We start from the raw sequence: 18,777 nt of genomic DNA, 5'->3' as shown, positions 1-18,777 counted from the left end.
TGGTCTTGAACACTAGATCCTCCTGCCTCAGTCTCCCAAGTGCTAGGATTACGGGTCTGCACCACCGTTTCTGGCAGCTATTCCTGGTTTGTTTGTTTGTTTGTTTGTTTGTTTGTTTTTGTTGTTTTTTTTAAATTATGGGTTGCTAATTAGTTGCCTGCATCATGTTTTTATTGGGAGTAGATAGGTAAATTATACGTCTCTCCAGCTGTGACAATTCATACTGAGGCCTCTTCAAAAATGGTTTGGGGACAGTGAGGTGATTTAGTGGGTAAAGGCACTTGCTGCCCATCCTGAGTTTGACCCCTGTGCCCCCCATGGTGGAATGAGAAGACTGACTCCTTCAAGTTGTCTTGTTCCTAGTTTTGTTTTGGGTTTTTTGTTTTGGTTTGGTTATTTGCTTTTTCTTGTAGACTTGGCTGTCCTGGACTCGCTCTGCAGACCAGGCTGCCTTCCAATTCAGAGATCTGCCTGCCTCTGCCTCCAGAGTACTGGGATTAAAGGCCTGTGCCACCATGCCCATAAACAAATAAATAAATAAAGTGTAGCAGTAGCTTGGAATCTGTGCACTTCCTCATATGCTTTTGATATTGTCTGGACTTACAATAGCTAATATGGTGTCAGTGCAGAGCCATGGCTGGCGTGTAGAGTTACTAAAGAAACGATGATCAGAAAGGAGGCAGAGGAGCTGGAGAGCTGCCTGGAGGGAGGCGTGCTTGCTGTGCTCGCAGAGGACCTGGTTCAGGTCTCAGTACTGCGTCAGGTGGTTCACAACCACATGTAATTTCAGATCTAGAGGATCTGATGCCCTTTTCTGGAATCCGTCCTGCAGTGGATGTACAGGTGTTTTCGTTTTGATCCCAAGTGTGGGATGTGAAACAGACTTGTGTGAGGGTGTGCGGTGTTTGTCAGCTGGAAACAGACTTGTGAGAGAACAGGCAATGTTTGTCCACTGGAAGAGGAACCGCCTCTTGTGGGGGCGTGGTCTTTGCCAACTGATAAGCATCCTAGTACGAAGTCTGAGAGGATATATATATATATATATATATATATATATATATATATATATATATATGAGCCCAAAACAAGAGGCGGGGTTTTTTGGTCTTGGCATCATTTCCTGTTCATCAGTCCATTTCCAGAGGCTCCTAGAGAGAACCGCTACAGAGGACGCTACGAAGTTCCGGGTCCTGGCTGCTGTCCCAGATTCCCGCTACTGTGGCTGCAGTCACCTTTGCTGAATTGCTGGATTGTTGTTTACGGGGTTACTAGAATCCTGATGACAAAGAGTGGAATTGCTCCAAGAAACTGAGTCTGAAAAGGTCTACTTCTCCTGTTCCCATTAACCTCTTCTCTCTCCTATCAAGGGCAGGTGGGTTAGAAAGGAGGCACAAGCATTAAAGAAATCCAAATAAAGTAGGCTTTAAAAAGTTCAAAGCAAGCCGGGCGTGGTGGTGCCTGCCTTTAATCCCAGCACTCGGGAGGCAGAGGCAGCCTGGTCTACAAAGGGAGTCCAGGATAGCCAAGGCTAACACAGCAAAACTTTGTCTCGGAAAAAAAACAAAAAGTTCAAAGCCTACACCATTAGGCACTATGCTCATGTAAACACAGCCAGTATGCGCGCGCAGTCCCTACATGTTTAGTCAAGACACAGTCCCTCCCCTACAAGTGTTCTCTTTTCCATTTGGGCATCAGCTTCCCTATGTAGAATAGGGTGACCTTGAACTGCTGATCTTCCTGTGTCTGCCTCCCAAGCACATGATCACAGGTGTGTCCCACTGGCTGGCTGGCGCTGAACAGTGTCCATATAATGCTGGCTGAATCTTTGGATTTAAAACTCATGGAAATGGAAGTCTAGCTTGTGTGTGTGTGTGTGTGTGTGTGTGTGTGTGTGTGTGTGTGTGTTTCATGTAGCCCAGGCTAGCCCAAACCCACTAGATACCCAAGGATGGCCTCAAAGTCCCAATCCTCCTGCTTCTACCTCCCAGATGCTGGGCTGACTGGGGACCACCATGCTCGATTATCACAGATATTAAATTAACACCGAGGATGATGCAACAGTGAGCCTGAACCGTGATTAAGGTTTTACATAACAGGAAGCAAAATATGAGTCAGGAGACTGGTGAAGAGGAGGGAAATAGAAACAGGAACTGGAGCTGCTGTTATCCAAGTCCAGGGGTGGCAAGGAGGAAGCAAGTCCTGGGCTTCCCTTCCCTGTTGCTAGTCTGCCCACTACTTAGAAAAAAATAAATAAATGTCATGTGTTTTGTATTGGTGTGCGCACGCGCTCTCAAGCCACAGCACAAATGTGGAGTCAGAGGATGACTTGCGGGAGTCAGTTCTCTCATTCCACTGTGTGAGTCTGGGGAATGGAACTCAGGTCCTCAGACTTGGCAGCAAGTGCCTTAACCTGATGACCCACCTTACCAGTGAGTGTGCACACACACACACACATTTGTTTTTGTTTTTCAAGAGAGGGTTTCTTTGCATAGCCCTGGCAATTTTGGAACTGCCTCTGTCGACCAGGCTGGCCTTGAACTCACAGAGACCCACCTGCCTCTGTCTCCAGAGTACTGGGCTTAAAAGCGTGCACCACCACCACCTCACTAGTGCTACATTATTTTACATGTAGGGCTCCCTTGGAGGATCCTGAACAGTCCCCATGGGCCCTGGGGATGACCACATAGCATGAGGCATGTGAACATAAGCTATCATTGCAGCCGGCGTGTGGCGCATGCCTTTAATCCCAGCACTCAGGAGGCTGAGGCAGGCGGATCGCTGTGAGTTCGAGGCCAGCCTGGTCTACAGAGTGAGTCCAGGACAGCCAAGGCTACACAGAGAAACCCTGTCTCGAAAAACAAAACAACAACAACAAAAAAGCTGTCACAGCTACCACTTCAGCTGGAGGTGTGGACAGTCCTCTCGCCTTGGTCCCTTCCCTTCTTACGTCCCAGAGGTCCCCTTCTGAAGAAGTCCACAATCGGCTGAAGCCACGGGGAGCAGAAGCAGCTGCCCCAGCCGAGGCCTCTGTATCCACACCGTTTCCATCAACCCACTAACAGACAGCAGGCATGTGAATGGCTCCACACCAAAGCAGCATAAGAAACCAGAAGGGCCAAGGGCATGCTGCCCAAAGCGCTGCCTCATGGAGTGAGGGACGAGAGCCTGAGGATTATGAGGGGAGCGTGGTGTGAAGCACAGACATCCTGGAGGACTATCGCGTCAAGACATGACCTCAAGCCAGACATGGCGGCACATGCTTGAAGTCCCAGCGTGTGGGGACAGAAGGGATACAAGGCCAGTCTCACTTACCCGGGAACTTGCTGTTGGGTTCCAGATCCGGGACAAGGAGCTGAGGTGCATGTTTAACATACCAGAGTGGACCTGGCCTCTGGGTTCTCCCAGCATCTCTCAGTCCCTACCTGTTACAGAGCATGGCTGGCCTGCCCCGCCCTCTACCCTGTACTTTCCAATCCTGAGGTTGGGCTTCCCTGTATAATCCAGACATGTTGGTTCCCTTACCCCTCCCGCCCCCCCACCCTCTGCATTTTCTCTCACCCTGAGTGTGCTTCCTCTTCCTCTCTGTCTCCCCCCCTCTCCCCTCTCCCCTATGGCCACTCATCTGGCTTCTTTCCTTGGGAGCAGTGAGCTGCAGCCAATAAAGCTGCCTTTATGCTTTGATCTGACTTGAATTGGCTTATTTTGTCAGTAAAGAAAACCTATTACTTGCCTCAAAGGAAAAAAAATTAACTACGAAAAATACCAAGCAGCAAAGGCTACACAGGAAACCCTCTCTCTCAAAAAAAAAAAAAAAGAGAGAGAGAGAGAGAGAAAAGAAAGAAAAAAAGAATAGTCCAAGCATAGAAGACAGATCACTTGACCTGAAGAGTTAGAGACCAACCAGACTGAAGGCAGTAAAATCCCATCACACACACACACACACACACACACACACACACACACACACACACACAGAGAGAGAGAGAGAGAGAGAGAGAGAGAGAGAGAGAGAATATTGTGGCGTGCCTACAGAGATGGCTCAGTGGTCCCGGAGCACTGAAAGCTCTTCAAAAGGACCTAGAGTTAGTTCCTAGCACCCAACAAGGAAACTCACAAATGCCTGTAACTCCATTCCCCGAGAACCCACTGCAAGTATGAGGCACACAGACATGCATGCACATTAAAGTACAAATAAATAAATCTTTTTTTTTTTTTTTAATGTTTTTAGTTGTGGAGCTGGGAATGTGGTTCAGTTGATACTGTGTTTTCTTCCCCCACCCCCAACATGGTTTCTCTGTGTAGCCTTGGCTGTCCTGACCTCTGGAGGAACAGTCAGTGCTCTTAACCTCTGAGCCGTCTCTCCAGCCTTTATTCTAAAGAGCCCCGTTGAAAGGAGCTGAGTCTGTTTCTCTTCCAAACCGACAGCTGCTGCTTTGCCCCTATTTCACTTCACACCTGCCACTGTGGGCGGGCTGTAACCTCACTCCCAGAGCCCAAACAAACCCTTCCTTCCATAAGCCATTACTGTCACAGCATCAAGAAAGTAAGGAACAGAGTTGGGCGTGGTGGCACACGCCTTTAGTCCCAGCACTCGGGAGGCAGAGGCAGGTGGGGATCTCTGGGAGTTCTAGGCCAGCCTGGTCTACAAAGTGAGTCCAGGACAGCCAGGGCTACACAGAGAAACCCTGTCTCAGAAAGGAGGAGGAGGAGGAGGAGGAGGAGGAGGAGGAGGAGGAGGAGAAGAAGAAGAAGAAAGGAACACCTTTAATCCCAGCACTTGGGAGACAGAGGCAGGCAGATCTCTGAGTCCAGCCTGGTCTACAGAATAAGTTCCAGGACAGCTAGGGTTACACATAGAAACCCTTTCTGGAAAAACCTAATTATTTAATTAATTAAGAGTGAAGACGATACCTGAGCGTGGCAGTACACCCCTTTAATCTCAGCACTCGGGAGGCAGAGGCAGGTGGATCTCTGGGAGTTCAAGGCCAGCCTGGTCTACAAAGCGAGTCCAGGACAGCCAGTCATACACAGAGAAACCCTGTCTCGAAAAAATGAGTGAAGACTATAGGGCCCATCAGCTCTGCAGTAGGTGACATGTGTCTTGCCTGGGTCATGATACAGATGCTTAGGTTAGGGACCAAAAGGTCTTGGGCCTGTAGATGTCTCATCGGAGACCAGAATGGGATGAGATGCGTGGCCTACATCTCTTCATGCTGCCTCTGCCTTCTTTGCTGCCTCAACCTTAGCATGGGGCTCTCCTCACCTCGAAGGGCAACATGAATAGTCTTCCCTTCAAGGCTATCTTCCAGACACCATGACTGGAAATAGCAGACCATGAACATACATCAGAAGAGTAGGGAGAAAGCACAGGATTAACATATGGGAGGTGGTGCCCCAGGGTGTAAAGGAGCTTGCTGCTAAGTCTGATGACCTGGGTTTGATCCCTAAGGCCCACAAGGGTCTCGATGAAACCATTTCTTATATTTAGCTCAAGAATAAACTCTTTGAAATGAGAGCTGTGGTTTGTGTTGAAAGAAAGACCACAAAATAAATAAATAAATAAATAAATTAAAAAAAAAAAAGAAAAGAAAAGAAAAAGAAAGAAAGACCACGCCTGTCCTGTCCCCCACCCCCACCCTCCACCCCGCCTTTGGTTTTTTAGTCTATGATGTTCACTTGTTTATTTGTGTCAGGGTATGTGGGTGCTTGCCTGGAGGTCAGAGGACAGATTTCAGAAGTCAGCTCTCTGGTTCTCTTGATCCCAAATGTGAGTCCAGGGCGTCAAACTCAGGTCACCAGGCTGGGTACCTTCCCTTTTCAGACACCTCTCATTATTCCTAGCCTGTGTCTGTAGCCCTTACTGCCCCCTAGTGGTAGGTTTTATGTGAGCAAAGCTTTTGTTTCTTTGGGGGCTGGATTCATTGGGTTTAAGTGGATGGTTTCTTGGTTACCTCTGCTTATTTTTCAGAAGTCTGCTATTGTGCAGGGTGTGGTGGCACACGCCTTTAATCTCAGCACTCGGGAGGCAGAGGCGGGCAGATGTCTGTGAGTTCGAGGCCAGCCTGGTCTACAAAGTGAGTCCAGGACAGGCAAGGTTACACAAACAAAACAAAAAACAGAAGTCTGCTATTAAATATACAGATGCTGAGGAGGAGAGATGGGGGATGCAGATCGGTGGCAGAACGCTTACCTCTCATGTATGAGGCTGTAGGCTCAGTGCCCAGTACTGTCGAAACAAAACATCCTGGAAAAGGAGTATCTGAAGTCGCCCCCTGGGACCCTGCAAACTGGGATTTAATTCCAGACTCTCTTCCCACCGGGCACTTCATCTGCTAAAGAACGTGTAGCTCCGAAAGGGCTTTTCCTCTTTGGGAAGCGCCTTTCAAACTGTAAAAGGCTAAAGCGACATAGCGCATGCGTAACTCTTGAGAGGCCCCCCCCCCCCCCCCCACTCCTTCAATTGACCCACTTCCCCTCGTCTGACTCACTTCTCCCTCCCACCCCCTTCTCGGCCAATACAGGTAGGAAGACCCAAGTTCAAATCCTTTCTTGGCTACTTAACTGTATCACTCAGGGACCCTCCTAGACTCAGCTTCCCCTTTGGCGCAACAGACAAACACAAATGATGTTTGGCTCTGTGGATCGCAAGATGTCATAACCATTACAGTGGGAAGGACAGGCTGGGAATGTAGTCCAGTTAGTGGCATGCTTGAATTCCAAGTTCTGCATAAACCGAGGGAGGTGGTGCACACCTAAAGCCCCCCGCACTCTGGAGGTGAAGAGTCAGAGGTTTAAAGTTGACTTTGGCCACCGAGTGAGTCCAGGCTAGCCTGGGCTACGTGACATCGTCTTTTTAAAAAACTAAAGCAAGGGCTGGAGAGGTGGCTCAGCGCTCAAGAGCATCTACTGCTGTTGCAGAGGACCAGAGTTCAGTTCTCAGCATCCACATTAGGTGGCTCACAACTGCCCGGCACTCCAGCTCCAGAAACTCCAACTCCCCCGGCTTCCATGGGCACCTGCGCACACCCACACAACAGACGCATGCACACACAAAATAAAAAAATAATAATAACAAAGAAATATGCAAGAGGGAGTGGCTCTCAAGGCCCCACACTCCCTCTCGGAGGATCAGCTGGCTGTTAATGGTTGCTGGGAAACCATTGGTGTAGCTTTCTTCAGTGGTGTAGCTTTCTTCGGTGGTGTAGCTCTCGGTTAAGTGCCCAAACTCCATAAATGACCCCCATCTTGCTTCGGTAAGTGACTTTAATGAAACTCATTTGGGTCATACACACACACACACACACACACACGAAAGAAATAAAAGGAAGGAAGGAAAGAAAGAAAAGGAAATAAGTAAGATGGATGCATAAAGGAAACTAGGTGGGAAGACAAGAGAGGGTAGTGGAGCTGTGATAAAATATAATCAAAATAATTATACACGTGTAGAAAATGTCAAAATGAAACCATTATTATGTATAATTAATATCTGCTAAAAATCAGTTTAAAGGGCCGTCAAGATGGCTGAGAGTAAAGGAGCTTCTGTGTACACCTATACACACTCTCTCACGAGGTAATAGCAAATAAAATTTAAAAAATAAAAGCGAAAAATAAAAGCCGGGCGTGGTGGCGCACGCCTTTAATCCCAGCCAGGCCAGTCTGGTCTACAAAGCGAGTCCAGGACAGCCAAGGCTACATAGAGAAACCCTGTCTCAAAAAACAAAAAACAAAAAGCGAAAAATAAAAAGGGATAGAGAAACGGCTCAGTGGGTAAAGGCCAAGCCTGATAATCCAAATTCAATACCCAGGTCCCACAGGTGGAGGGAGAGAACCAATTCCTTGAAGTTGTCGTCTATCCCACACTCAAGCAAATGAACAGATAGAATTAAATGTTTTCAAAAATTAAAGAGCAAGAAGGAAGCCGAAGCCTAGGCGAGAGTACTGAAGAACCAGCCTGCTCACCGGCCAGTGAGTAAGCTGGAACTACAACTCCCGGCCTCCTTTGGGCGAGTAGCTCCACAGGATTGGGCCTTCCTCCATTGGGCGGGGTTTGAGACGCCAGTCTTCCGCTGTTGCCACGGGAGACCGCCGCGGGGAGGCGGAAATTGGCGAGGGAGGTGGTGCGCGGGAAGGTCTCGTGGCCATGGCGGCCGTGGGGCCCGCCCGTCGCTTCTGGTGCTCGTGTCCCGAGGTGCCCTCTGCCACATTCTTCACCGCCCTGGTTTCGCTGCTGGTATCGGGCCCCCGGCTGTTCTTGCTGCAGCCGCCTCTGGCACCCTCGAACTTGTCTCTGCGCTCCGAGGCCCTGCGCAACTGGCAAGGTGAGCAGGGGCGGGGCCGGGAGGTCGCGCTCCCTCAGCCCGGGGACCCTCTAACCCCTGCCTCTGTGCCCTTCACCTAGCTCCAGCATCTCGTGCCCAAAGCCTCATCATCATTTCCGCCAGTTCCTTTCTTAACCAAAATTGCCCCCTTCCTTGTCCCCCCAGATCCATTCATTGTTTGATCTCGAAGGTGATTGATTACCCTTCCTTCCCCCCCTCCCCCGCCGTTTTTATAAACACAGACCCCATTCTCTGAAGGCCTGGGCCCCACAAGAACAAAACAAGCCTCTCACTTTCATCGTGACAATTGAACTTCGTCTCTTGACACCCCTAAGAATGGCTTTTCGTCTTGAGTCTAGGATTTTCTGCCGCGGTCTTTGCCTTAATCCAAACTCTTAATTCCAGCTCACGGAAGGAGCCTCTGGTGAAGCGTTTATTTTCTCCCGGGGAGAGAAATTTCTCAGGCCAACTAAGTCTGTAATCATCCTTTTGTAAAAAGACGGGATTCCTAGTCTTTGTTTTTTCCTCATTCTTTCCTGGCAAATCCTGGTCGCTCCTAGTGTAACAGAGGCCCGTGCATTCATTCCATGTAATTCTCACAGAGATTTCATGACAGACCATATTACACTGCCTCTTTACCAGAAATTGAGGCTGAATACACAGAATCACAGAGCTAATACATCATAGTATTGAGAGAGGAACCAAGCCTTTTTTTTTTTTTTTTTTTTTTAAAGACAGGTCAGGTTTTCTCTGTGATATCTTGGCTGTCCTGAACTCACTTTGTTGACCAGGCTGGCCTCGAACTCACAGGGATCCGCCTGCCTCTGCCTCCCGAGTGCTGGGATTAAAGGTGTGCGCCACCATGCCCGCCAAAAGATTTACTTATTATTATGTATACAGTGCTCTATCTGCATGTGCACTTGCGGGCCAGAAGAGGGCATCAGATCACATTATAGACAGTTGTGAGCCACCATGTGGGTGCTGGGAACTGAACTCAGGACCTCTGGAAGAGCAGTCAGTGCCCTTAACCTCTGAGCCATCTCTCCAGCTCCCACTCCAGTTTTCAAGCTCCCTTTTTCACACATAGAAACTGGTGTTGATAGCGTCTGCCCCCAGGGCCGGGAAAGAACAGAGACTTCATTATGTACTCATGCTTTGAATCGTGGGAATCCAGGAAGGAACGGAGACTGTTACATACTATGCCTTGAGTCGTGGGCACTATGCTCACTTTCCTGTTGTGTTTTCGTTTTTCCGCTTTTGAGACAGGATCCCACGTAGTTCCAGGCTGACTTCAAACTCAGTGTGGCTGGAGAAGGACCCTGAACTCCTGATCTTCCTGTCTCCCCTCCTGAGTGCTGGTGTCATAGGTGCACACCGCCACTTCCTGTATGTGGTGCTAGTAATGGAACCCAGGGCTTTGGGCACGCTAGGCAAGCCTCCTACCAACAGCCCAACTTCAACTCTCCCTTCCCTGGCTGCCTCAGCACCTGGTTGCCGCTGGCTGAACCAGCACTGCACTGGACCACTCACCTGAAGCCATCCTTAGTTTACAGGCTGGTGACCTACATCTTCATCTACGAGAACCCTGTCTCCCTCCTCTGTGGGGCCTTCATCATCTGGCGCTTTGCCGGCAACTTCGAGAGGACCGTGGGCACCGTCCGCCATTGCTTCTTCACCTTGGTCTTCACCGTCTTCTCCGCCATCGTCTACCTGTCATTTGAGTCTGTGTCATCGCTGTCTAAGCTGGGTGAGGTGGAGGATGCCAGAGGCTTCACCCCTGTGGCTTTTGCCATGCTGGGGGTCACCTCGGTCCGCTCTCGGATGAGACGGGCCCTGGTGTTCGGCGTGGTGGTGCCTTCTGTCCTCGTGCCATGGCTGCTGCTCGGGGCCTCCTGGCTCATTCCTCAGACCTCCTTCCTGAGCAACGTGTCTGGCCTTTTGATTGGCCTATCATGTATCCTTCCTGGGAGCGAACCGCAGAATGAAGCCGCAGCAGAGGGCACACCCACCTGCTGAGTGTGGGTGTCAGGTACAGTCTCAGGCTCCACACAAGCCGTCTGGGGTTGGGCTCCAATTTGGCAAATCCGAGAGCCTTGGGCAGCTCTCTTCCCTACTCTGGAAACTTCGAATACAGTTGCCTGCCCAGGCCAGCTCAGCACAGCCAGTTAGCAATTTGAGCTCAACTATAGCCGCCTGACTTGACTTTTCTTGTAAACTGAGGTGTAATCTACTCAGCCAACTATAGTGTGAGGTTCCGTTGGAAGACGGTTAGGAAGATGGCTGCGTGAGGGAAGCATTTGTGAAAGCTTGAGAACGTAAGTCATAGCCTGGAACTTCAGCTCTAACCCTGCCCTGTGGAGGTGGAGACGGGTAAGTCCCTAAGGCACACTGGCCCGCCAGCTTAGCCTAGTTTGGTGAGTTCCAGATCAAGGGAGAGACCCTAATTCCTGAGGGTCACGCAAGGTTTGCCACTGGCCTCCACACACGGGCGCTCACACAGAGTGCTCATTGGATGACTCTCGGACGCCAGTCACCTGGGGATGGTCACGGAAACATTAAGAAACAGACCTGGAGCCGGGCATGGTGGCGCACGCCTTTAATCCCAGCACTTGGGAGGCAGAGGCAGGCGGATCGCTGTGAGTTCGAGGCCAGCCTGGTCTACAAAGTGAGTCCAGGATGGCCAAGGCTACACAGAGAAACCCTGTCTCGAAAAACCAAAAAAAAGAAAGAAAGAAAGAAACAGACCTGGGCTCCTTGATGTTTTGTTTTGTTTTTGCAGTGTTAAAGAGTATCAAGCCCAGGGTGTTGTGTGTGACTCTACCACTCAGCTACATCCCCCCAGCTCTTGGTTTTCTTTCTCTCAGAGGGAGAGGCATTGTAACAGGGTCTTGGTGTAAGGACCAGGCTAGCCTTAAACTCAAGACCCCCCCCTCCCTTTAGTGCTAGGATTACAGGCACTTGACATCACACCTGGTACCACACCCCAGTTAAATTTTTCTTAGTGGGCACTTTAAAAAAAAAAAAAAGATGCCTGGTGTGGTAGTGCACGCCTTTAATCCCAGCACTTGGGAGGCAGAGGCAGGCAGATTGCTGTGAGTTCAAGGCCAGCCTGGTCTACAAAGTGAGTCTAGGACAGCTAATGCTACACGCAGAGAGACCCTGTCTTGAAAAACAAAACAAAAACAAAAAGACTTATTTTCACTAATAGGTAAGTCTCTGGGTATGTGCACCTGCATGCTGGTACTTGAGGAGGCCAGAAGAAGGTATTAGGTCCCCTGGCTTTACAGATGGTGGTGAGCTGCCATGTGGGTGCTGGGACCTGAACTTGAGTCCTCTAGAGGAGCACTTGGCAGTCTTAACTGTGGAGCCATCTTTAGATCTCCCGCCCTCAGAACGTACTTTCTTTTTGAGACAGGGTCTCACTATGTAGTCCTTGATGGCCTGGAACTCTAGTGAGACCAGGCTGGCCTCAAACTCACAGAGGCTGCCCACCTCTTCCTCCTGAGTGCTGGGATCAAAGATATAGGTGTGCACCACTCCCAGCTTGCTTCTTGTAGTCCTGAGGTAAGGTGTGAGATAGCCCACTTGGGCCTGGAGCTGACTGAGGCGGAGGATTGCAGTCCTAATCCTCCAGCGCCCTCTGGAGTAGCTGGGATTACAGCCTGGTACCTTGATTCTCCATTCTAGGCGGGGCTGGGGATCCAACCTAGGCCTCTGGAACCTCAGCCTGGCCATTGCTCACGGAGCTGATCTGCCATCTATTAGAGTCTGAGCCTTCCTAGTTAGGAATTCTGAGATCCAGACTGGTTTAAAATCTGAAATGTCTTGACCATTAACATGACACAAGTGGCACATTCTGCACTTGACCTGACTAAATTGAAGTAAGAACATGGACACACCCAAAATCCGGGTGAAATCACCTCAGGCTGCTGAGGCGCAGGAGACACCTGTGGATTTTGTCATGCCTATGCAAGCATTCATAGACCTGGGGTACTTCACCTAAACTTTGGCCTAAGGAATATTCAACCTGTGCTCACCCCTTGGTGCAGGCATAAACTAGATGCTCACTATTTACGGTAGCTAGTAATGTGGCCCAGTGAGTAAAAGTGATTGCTGCCACATCTGACAACCTGAGATTGATCCTTGAGACTGTCATGGTGGAAGGAAAGTTGACTCCAACCCCATAAAGTTGTTCTCCAAGTCCCCTCACACAGATACACACATGCACTGGCACACTCACACCCATATGCAGGTACACACATAGAGAATAAGTGTAATTAATATTTGTTGAAGGGTATATGAAACAGGCTGTACCTTTGTGACTATGCAGGCAGTGATGGACCAACAAAGATGGTGACCACGAGACTTGATACCCTATGAGCATATACAGGGGGAGGTAATCCCCCTCAGGAACAGTCATAGGGGAGGGGAATAGGGGAAAATGGGAGGGAGGGAAGAATGGGAGGATACAAGGGATGGGATAACCATTGAGATGTAACAAGAATAAATTAATTAAAAAAAAAAAAAAAGCTGGTGACCACATGGAGAAAATGCTTCCAGAGAAGCCACGTTGAAACTTGCCATGGTAGGGGTGGTGGCGCCTCTTAATCCTAGCCCTTAGGAGTTTGAGGTAGGCAAGGTGTAAGTGTGAGGCCAGACTAGGCTCTTTCCCCAACAAAAGGCCCTGGGAAGTTTGCTTGGCCACTGAGGCACAGTGCCTTTGATGTGGAGCAAACGTCTACATTGTATTAAGGCTGTCTTGTGATGATGGCTGTGATTGGAAGGCTTGGGTTTATGTGTAAATTCCAGTGCACACCACACGTGGCATTGTCCCTGTGAGGTACATGGATGGGGCTGTTCAGTTCTCTGCAGAGGCTGACACACACCTGTGGCCTCCAGGGCCTGGGTCCTCTATGGCGCGTCAGCTGCCTCCCTCCCTCCTGCTGCCTTCAGTTTTACTTAACGCACCACCTCAGACGGCCTCACCTACTGCTACTCCCTGGACCTCTCTGAGCGAGTAGCCCTGAAGCTTGACCAGAAGTTCCCCTTCAGCGTCATGAGGAGGATTCCCCTGTTCAAGTACATCTCAGGTTCTTCTGCCGAAAGAAGAGCAGCCCAGAGCCGGAGGTGAGTGATGGATTCCTTCGCCTTTTTGGTTTTTTGGTTGGTTTCAGTGCTGGGAAGTAGGACCCACGGACTTTTGCACACTGGTCAGGTGCTCTGCGGCTGTGCTGCCACCCATCCCTGCCTTTGGTTTTGTGAATCTGTGTCATAGAAGGCCAGGCTTGACTTTGAACTCAGGAGGTTCCTGTCTGTTCTTCTCAGATACCAGGCTATAGGTATAATCGCACAGCTGGCTCTCAGTCTCATTCCAGCACTACTGCAGATGCAGTAAAGGGTGTGGCTGGTTAGCCTTGGAGCATAAAGGAAGGGGAACAGAGTTCCTCAGCTATGTGTAGCTAAGGGTTCTAGTTCTAGTTTAGCATAGAGTCCCTGCCTAGAATCCCCCAGTGAGAGGCTGGGGTGTGGCTCAGCGGTAGAGCACCTGCCTAGAATCCCCAAGTGAGGGGCTGGGGTGTGGCTCAGTGGTAGAGCACCTGTCTAGAATCCCCCAGTGAGAAGTTGGGGGTGTGGCTCAGTGGTAGAGCACCTGCCTAGAATCCCCCAGTGAGGGGCTGGGGCGTGGCTCAGTGGTAGAGCACCTGCCTAGCATCCCCCAGTGAGGGGCTGGGGTGTGGCTCAGTGGTAGAGCACCTGCCTAGACCCCCCAGTGAGGGGCCGGGGCCATGCTCAGTGGCAGAGCACCTGCCTAGAATCCCCCAGTGAGGCTCAGTGGTAGAGCACCTGTCTAGAATGCCCCAATGAGGCCCAGTGGTAGAGCACCTGCCTAGAATGCCCCAGTGAGGGGCTGGGGTGTGGCCCAGTGGTAGAGCACCTGCCTAGAATGCCCCAGTGAGCCCCAGTGGTAGAGCGCCTATTTAATTCACCTGAGGCCTTGGGTTCCAGCACTACAAGTAAGGAAAGAAAATCTATGCACAAATATTTTCTGAATGCTAGCCTCTGCTGTGTGTGAAAAGGAGCTAAGTATGAGTGGCCAAAGACACTGACTTGCGTGTAATGCTGAGTGATTTGTAGATAGTAATATTGTTTTCTTTCTTTTTTTAAAGATGGATTCATTTATTTATTTAGTATACAGTGCTCTGCATGTATGTACACCTGCAGGCAGGAAGAGGACATCAGATCACATTATAGATGGCAAGCCACCATGTGGTTGCTGGGAATTGAACTCGGGACCTTTGGAAGAACAGCCAGTGCTCTTAACCTCTGAACCATCTATGCAGTCCTTTTTTGTTTGTTTGTTTTTCGAGACAGTTTCTCTGTGTGTAGTCCTGCCTGTCATGAACTCTCTTTGTAGACGTGTCTGGCCTCAAACTCACTCCTCTGCCTCCCAAGTGCTGAGGTTAAAGGTGTGCGCCACCACACCCGGCCGATAGGGATGATCGGTTTAACACTGCTTAGGCAGCAAACACTCTGTGCTGGTGGCTCTGGGCTGTGGCAGCTAGCCATGCTTAGATGGTCTGCTCAGTAGGTGACAGGGCAGGAAACCTAAAAGGGGAGATTTTTGCCTCCCCCAGAAGAGCAAATGAGGCTGAGGCTGACTGTTTTTCAAGTCTGGGCTTGTCTGCTTTTGAAAACAATTAGGCAAGCCAGGCCTGGTGGCGCACACCTTTAGTCCCAGCACTTGGGAGGCAGAGGCAGGCGGATGGCTGTGAGTTCCAGGCCAGCTTGGTCTACAAAGTGAGTCCAGGACAGCCAAGGCTATACAGAGAAACCTTGTCTCAAACAAACAAACAAACAAAAAATTAGGCAAGCCTCCAGAGCTCATGGGCCTTGTGCACGCTTTATAAAAGCAGGTAACATGAGTCCAGGGAAGAACCTGCTGTGACCGAGGGTCTCCTCCCTACATGCCTTTCCCACACTGCTTCTGCCACTTGTGTTATTTCCACCTTGTGTCCCCTTGGAGATTCTACAGTCCCAGCACGTCCTGTCTGTGCTGCCTCCCAGAGAAGGGTCTTCCTGAGAAATGAGGAGCCAGCCCTGGTCTTTCTCGCCCTCTCCCAGTTGTGGGATGTTTTTCCTCTGGTCCACTTTTGGCTTTGGGTTCTATTCTGGTTGTTTATTGTGTGCGTGTTTTGTTCGTTTATTTTGAGACAGGCTCTTAAACAGTCCTGACATTCTTTAATAGCTGTGTATCCAAAATGACCCTAAACTGCTGCTGCTGCTGCCACTTCCACCTTAGTGCTGGGGATCACTGGCATGCACCCCCATGTCCAGTTCATGAGGGGCAGGCAGTAAAACCCAGGGCTCTGTGCACACTGGGGAAGCACTTTACTGACTGAACCACAGTTTCCAGGCTCCAAGGAAGAGGCGGGGAATGGGGAGGCTGAGGCAGGAGGATTGGGAGCTGGAGGCCAGCCTGAGCTATGTAGTGTAACCCCAGCTCAGCTCACCACATCTAAAGAAGCCAAGAGCTGGGCGTGTGGCTCAGGAGCAGATGTATGCCTGGTGCAGAAGCCTGGCTGGCTTCAGAGGTACAGACTTCCCCCTCAGCAATGGGATGGGGCCACAAGCTCACACTCTTGGTGAAAGGAGCTTTGACCTGGACTCATGTGTGGCGTGTGGCTCTTTGTGGAATTCCTTCTCTTCCTCATGTGGCTGGTAGTCACTGATTGCCTAGGTATCAGAACAGAACATGATGTCTCAAGAGTCACCCAGAGCACTAGGATGGGACACCTTGTTTATTTTAGTAAGCTGCCAAGTGGGTTGTTCTGACTGTGATTGCTCTTATTCAGAAGGTTGATTGGGCTTAGAGTTTGAGTGGTTTGTTATAATGAAAATAGAGGGACCGGGCATGGTGGCACATGCCTTTAATCCCAGCACTCAGAAGGCAGAGGCAGGTGGATCGCTGTGAGTTTGAGGCCAGCCTGATCTACAAAGCAAGTCCAGGACAGCCAAGGCTACACACAGAAACCCTGTCTTGGGGTGGGGTGGGGAATAGAAACAGTTTACTAGAAGGCAAGAAAAGGTGCCAGAAAGAAAAGATGGCTTAGTGGATAAGGACGTCTGTCACCAAGTCTGAGGACCTAAGGTACATCCCTGGAACCCCAGGGTAGAGGGAAAGAACTGCCTCCTGAAAGGTCTCACACAAACACAAATGGAAAATAATCTTAATAAGCAGGTTGGGTGAGTATTATAGTGCACATCTTTAATTCCCAGTACAAGGAAGACAGAGGCAGGCAGATTTTTGAGTTTGAGGCCAGCCTGTCCTACATAGAAAGTTCCAGACCAGTCAAGACTATATAATGAGACCCTGTTTCAAAAAAGGAAAAGGAAAAAAGTACTCCCGGAAGCAGGAGTGGCCTAGTGAGCTGGGGGTAGAAGTGAGGGCTTGGCACACAGTGACCAAGTTCTCTGCTACTGAGCCATCTCAGCCCTCAGGGGAAAATATTTGTGTGTGTGTGTATGTGTGTGTGTGTGTATGTGTACACATACCAGTCTAGTCAGGGCCGCATGTGGCAAAAACATGTTTTTCCATAGAGGCAGCTGAAAAACAACAGCTGAAGTAAACTCACTCCTGTCCGCTACGCCCGGGAGGAGCATGAAAACACACTCCAAGAACAAGTCTGTGTTTTGAAAAAACTGAGGTCACAATCAGAAATTTCACATGACTCCGTTCTTGGACCAACGCATATGCACTTGGCCTCCTGTGCTTTAGTGCCTAGACTTGACCCTGAGCACTACACAGGTGGCTCGCACCTGTACTGCCCCACCATGCCTAGGATCCAAATGCTCTGCAGGCACTAGCAGGAGGAAGTCTGAGCTATGTGAAACCCTGTCCCCCACCTCCCAACGTTAGTCTTTCTTCTCCCTCAAACCCTAGTGCTGGCTATGGCCCCATCCACACTCTTAAATGACACTGTGTACCTTGTCCCTGCCAGCAGAGTGACTGTCTTCTCTCTTACTCCTTTCTAGGCTGAACCCTGCACCTGGCTCCTACCCGACACAGAGTTGCCACCCTCATCTGACCCCAAGTCATCCTGTCACCCAGATGCAGCATGCCAATGGCCAGACACTGGCCTCCTGGCCTCTGGGGCACATGCCCAGCCTGCCTCCATACCAGCCTGCTTCCGGCCTATGTTATGTGCAGAACCACTCGGTTCCAAACCCTGGTGCCTCCAGTGTGTACCCAGCTTCTGCAGGGACCTCTCAGGGGGTGCAGCCTCCCTCCCCCATCAGCTGTCCTGGCTCTGTGTATTCCGGAGCCCTGGGCACCCCAGGGACGATAGGCTCCAAGGAGTCTTCCAAGGTCGCCATGCCCTAGTCTGTCTGCGCAGGAGGCTCCTGTCATGTTGGACAGAGAAAGGTCCTATCTGAGAATTTCTTAAGAATTATTTATTGCTGGGTGTGGTGGTGCACACCTTTAATCTCAGCACACGGAAGGCAGACGCAGGCAGGTCACTGTGAGTTCGAGGCCAGCCTTGTCTACAAAGTGCGTCTAGGATAGCCATGGCTACACAGAGAAACTTATCTCAGAAAACAACAGCAACAACAAAAAATTATCAAAGCCAGGGGATGGTGGCTTTGGAAGTTTGAGGCTGAAAGATCAAAAGGTCAAAGTCTGTCTGGGCTCCAGAGCAAGTTCAAGGCCAGTCTAGGCTATCTATAACAGGACCCTATCTCAGAATTACTAAAAATGGCTGAAACTGGGCCTCCATGGTAGGGTTACCTAGTATATATAAGGCCCTGAGTCCTCAGCTCCACAAAAAAATAAAGGAAAAAAGAATTATTTATTAAATACCTCCTTGCCAGCTCACAGAGTGAGTGCTTTGATAAATGTCCCTATATCTCTAGAGGCAGCTCTAGAAAGTAAAGTTTACTGACCCAGCTGTCGGAAGCAGGAAATAAAATTGGGTGTGATGAGACATCCTATAGCCTCAGCTATGATCAAGGCTGGCTCAGAGGTTGAAGATCATCCCCAGCTACACAGTGGGTTTGAGCCAGCTACTGTGGGTAGCTACTCTGGGTAGCCAGATATGGATGGGCATGGTGGCACACGCCTTTAATACCAGCACTTGGGAGTCAGAAGCAGGTGGATTGCTGTGAGTTCGAAGATAGCCTGGTCCACAAAGCAAGTCCAGAACAGCCAAGGCAAACACAGACCTTGTCTCAAAAGACAAAAAACAAACAAACAAAAGATGTTCTGGGGGTTTCTTGGTTTCTAATTCAGTGTCCTGCACAGTTGTCATCTGCTTGAGACTCTGGTCAGCTCTACCAATCCCACCCTGCTCAGTGCCTGTGGGACCGTGCTTATGTCAGGTGTGTCTGTAACAACATATTCCCCACGGCCATCCCTGCCCCTAGTGCCAGATGGTAGTCACAGCAGCAGTGTGCTGGTGGG

The 18,777-nt window shown here is 50.0% G+C and overlaps 1 protein-coding gene across 1 annotated transcript; it reads left to right on the top strand.

The window, feature by feature from the left end:
* The first annotated feature begins 8,125 nt into the window (after positions 1-8,125).
* Rhbdd2 (rhomboid domain containing 2) lies at positions 8,126-18,384 on the top strand. Its single transcript, XM_051161284.1, has 4 exons — positions 8,126-8,318; positions 9,865-10,272; positions 13,295-13,445; positions 17,352-18,384. Exons 1-4 carry the CDS (start codon positions 8,141-8,143, stop codon positions 17,698-17,700), a joined length of 1,086 nt encoding a protein of 361 aa, XP_051017241.1. The 5' UTR covers positions 8,126-8,140; the 3' UTR covers positions 17,701-18,384.
* The last annotated feature ends 393 nt before the right edge of the window (positions 18,385-18,777 follow it).

This window comes from Acomys russatus, chromosome 19, assembly GCF_903995435.1.
Source record: "Acomys russatus chromosome 19, mAcoRus1.1, whole genome shotgun sequence".
NCBI lineage: Eukaryota > Metazoa > Chordata > Mammalia > Rodentia > Muridae > Acomys > Acomys russatus.
Note: the sequence above shows the minus strand (reverse complement) of the source record. Positions and strands in the feature narration are given on the sequence as shown.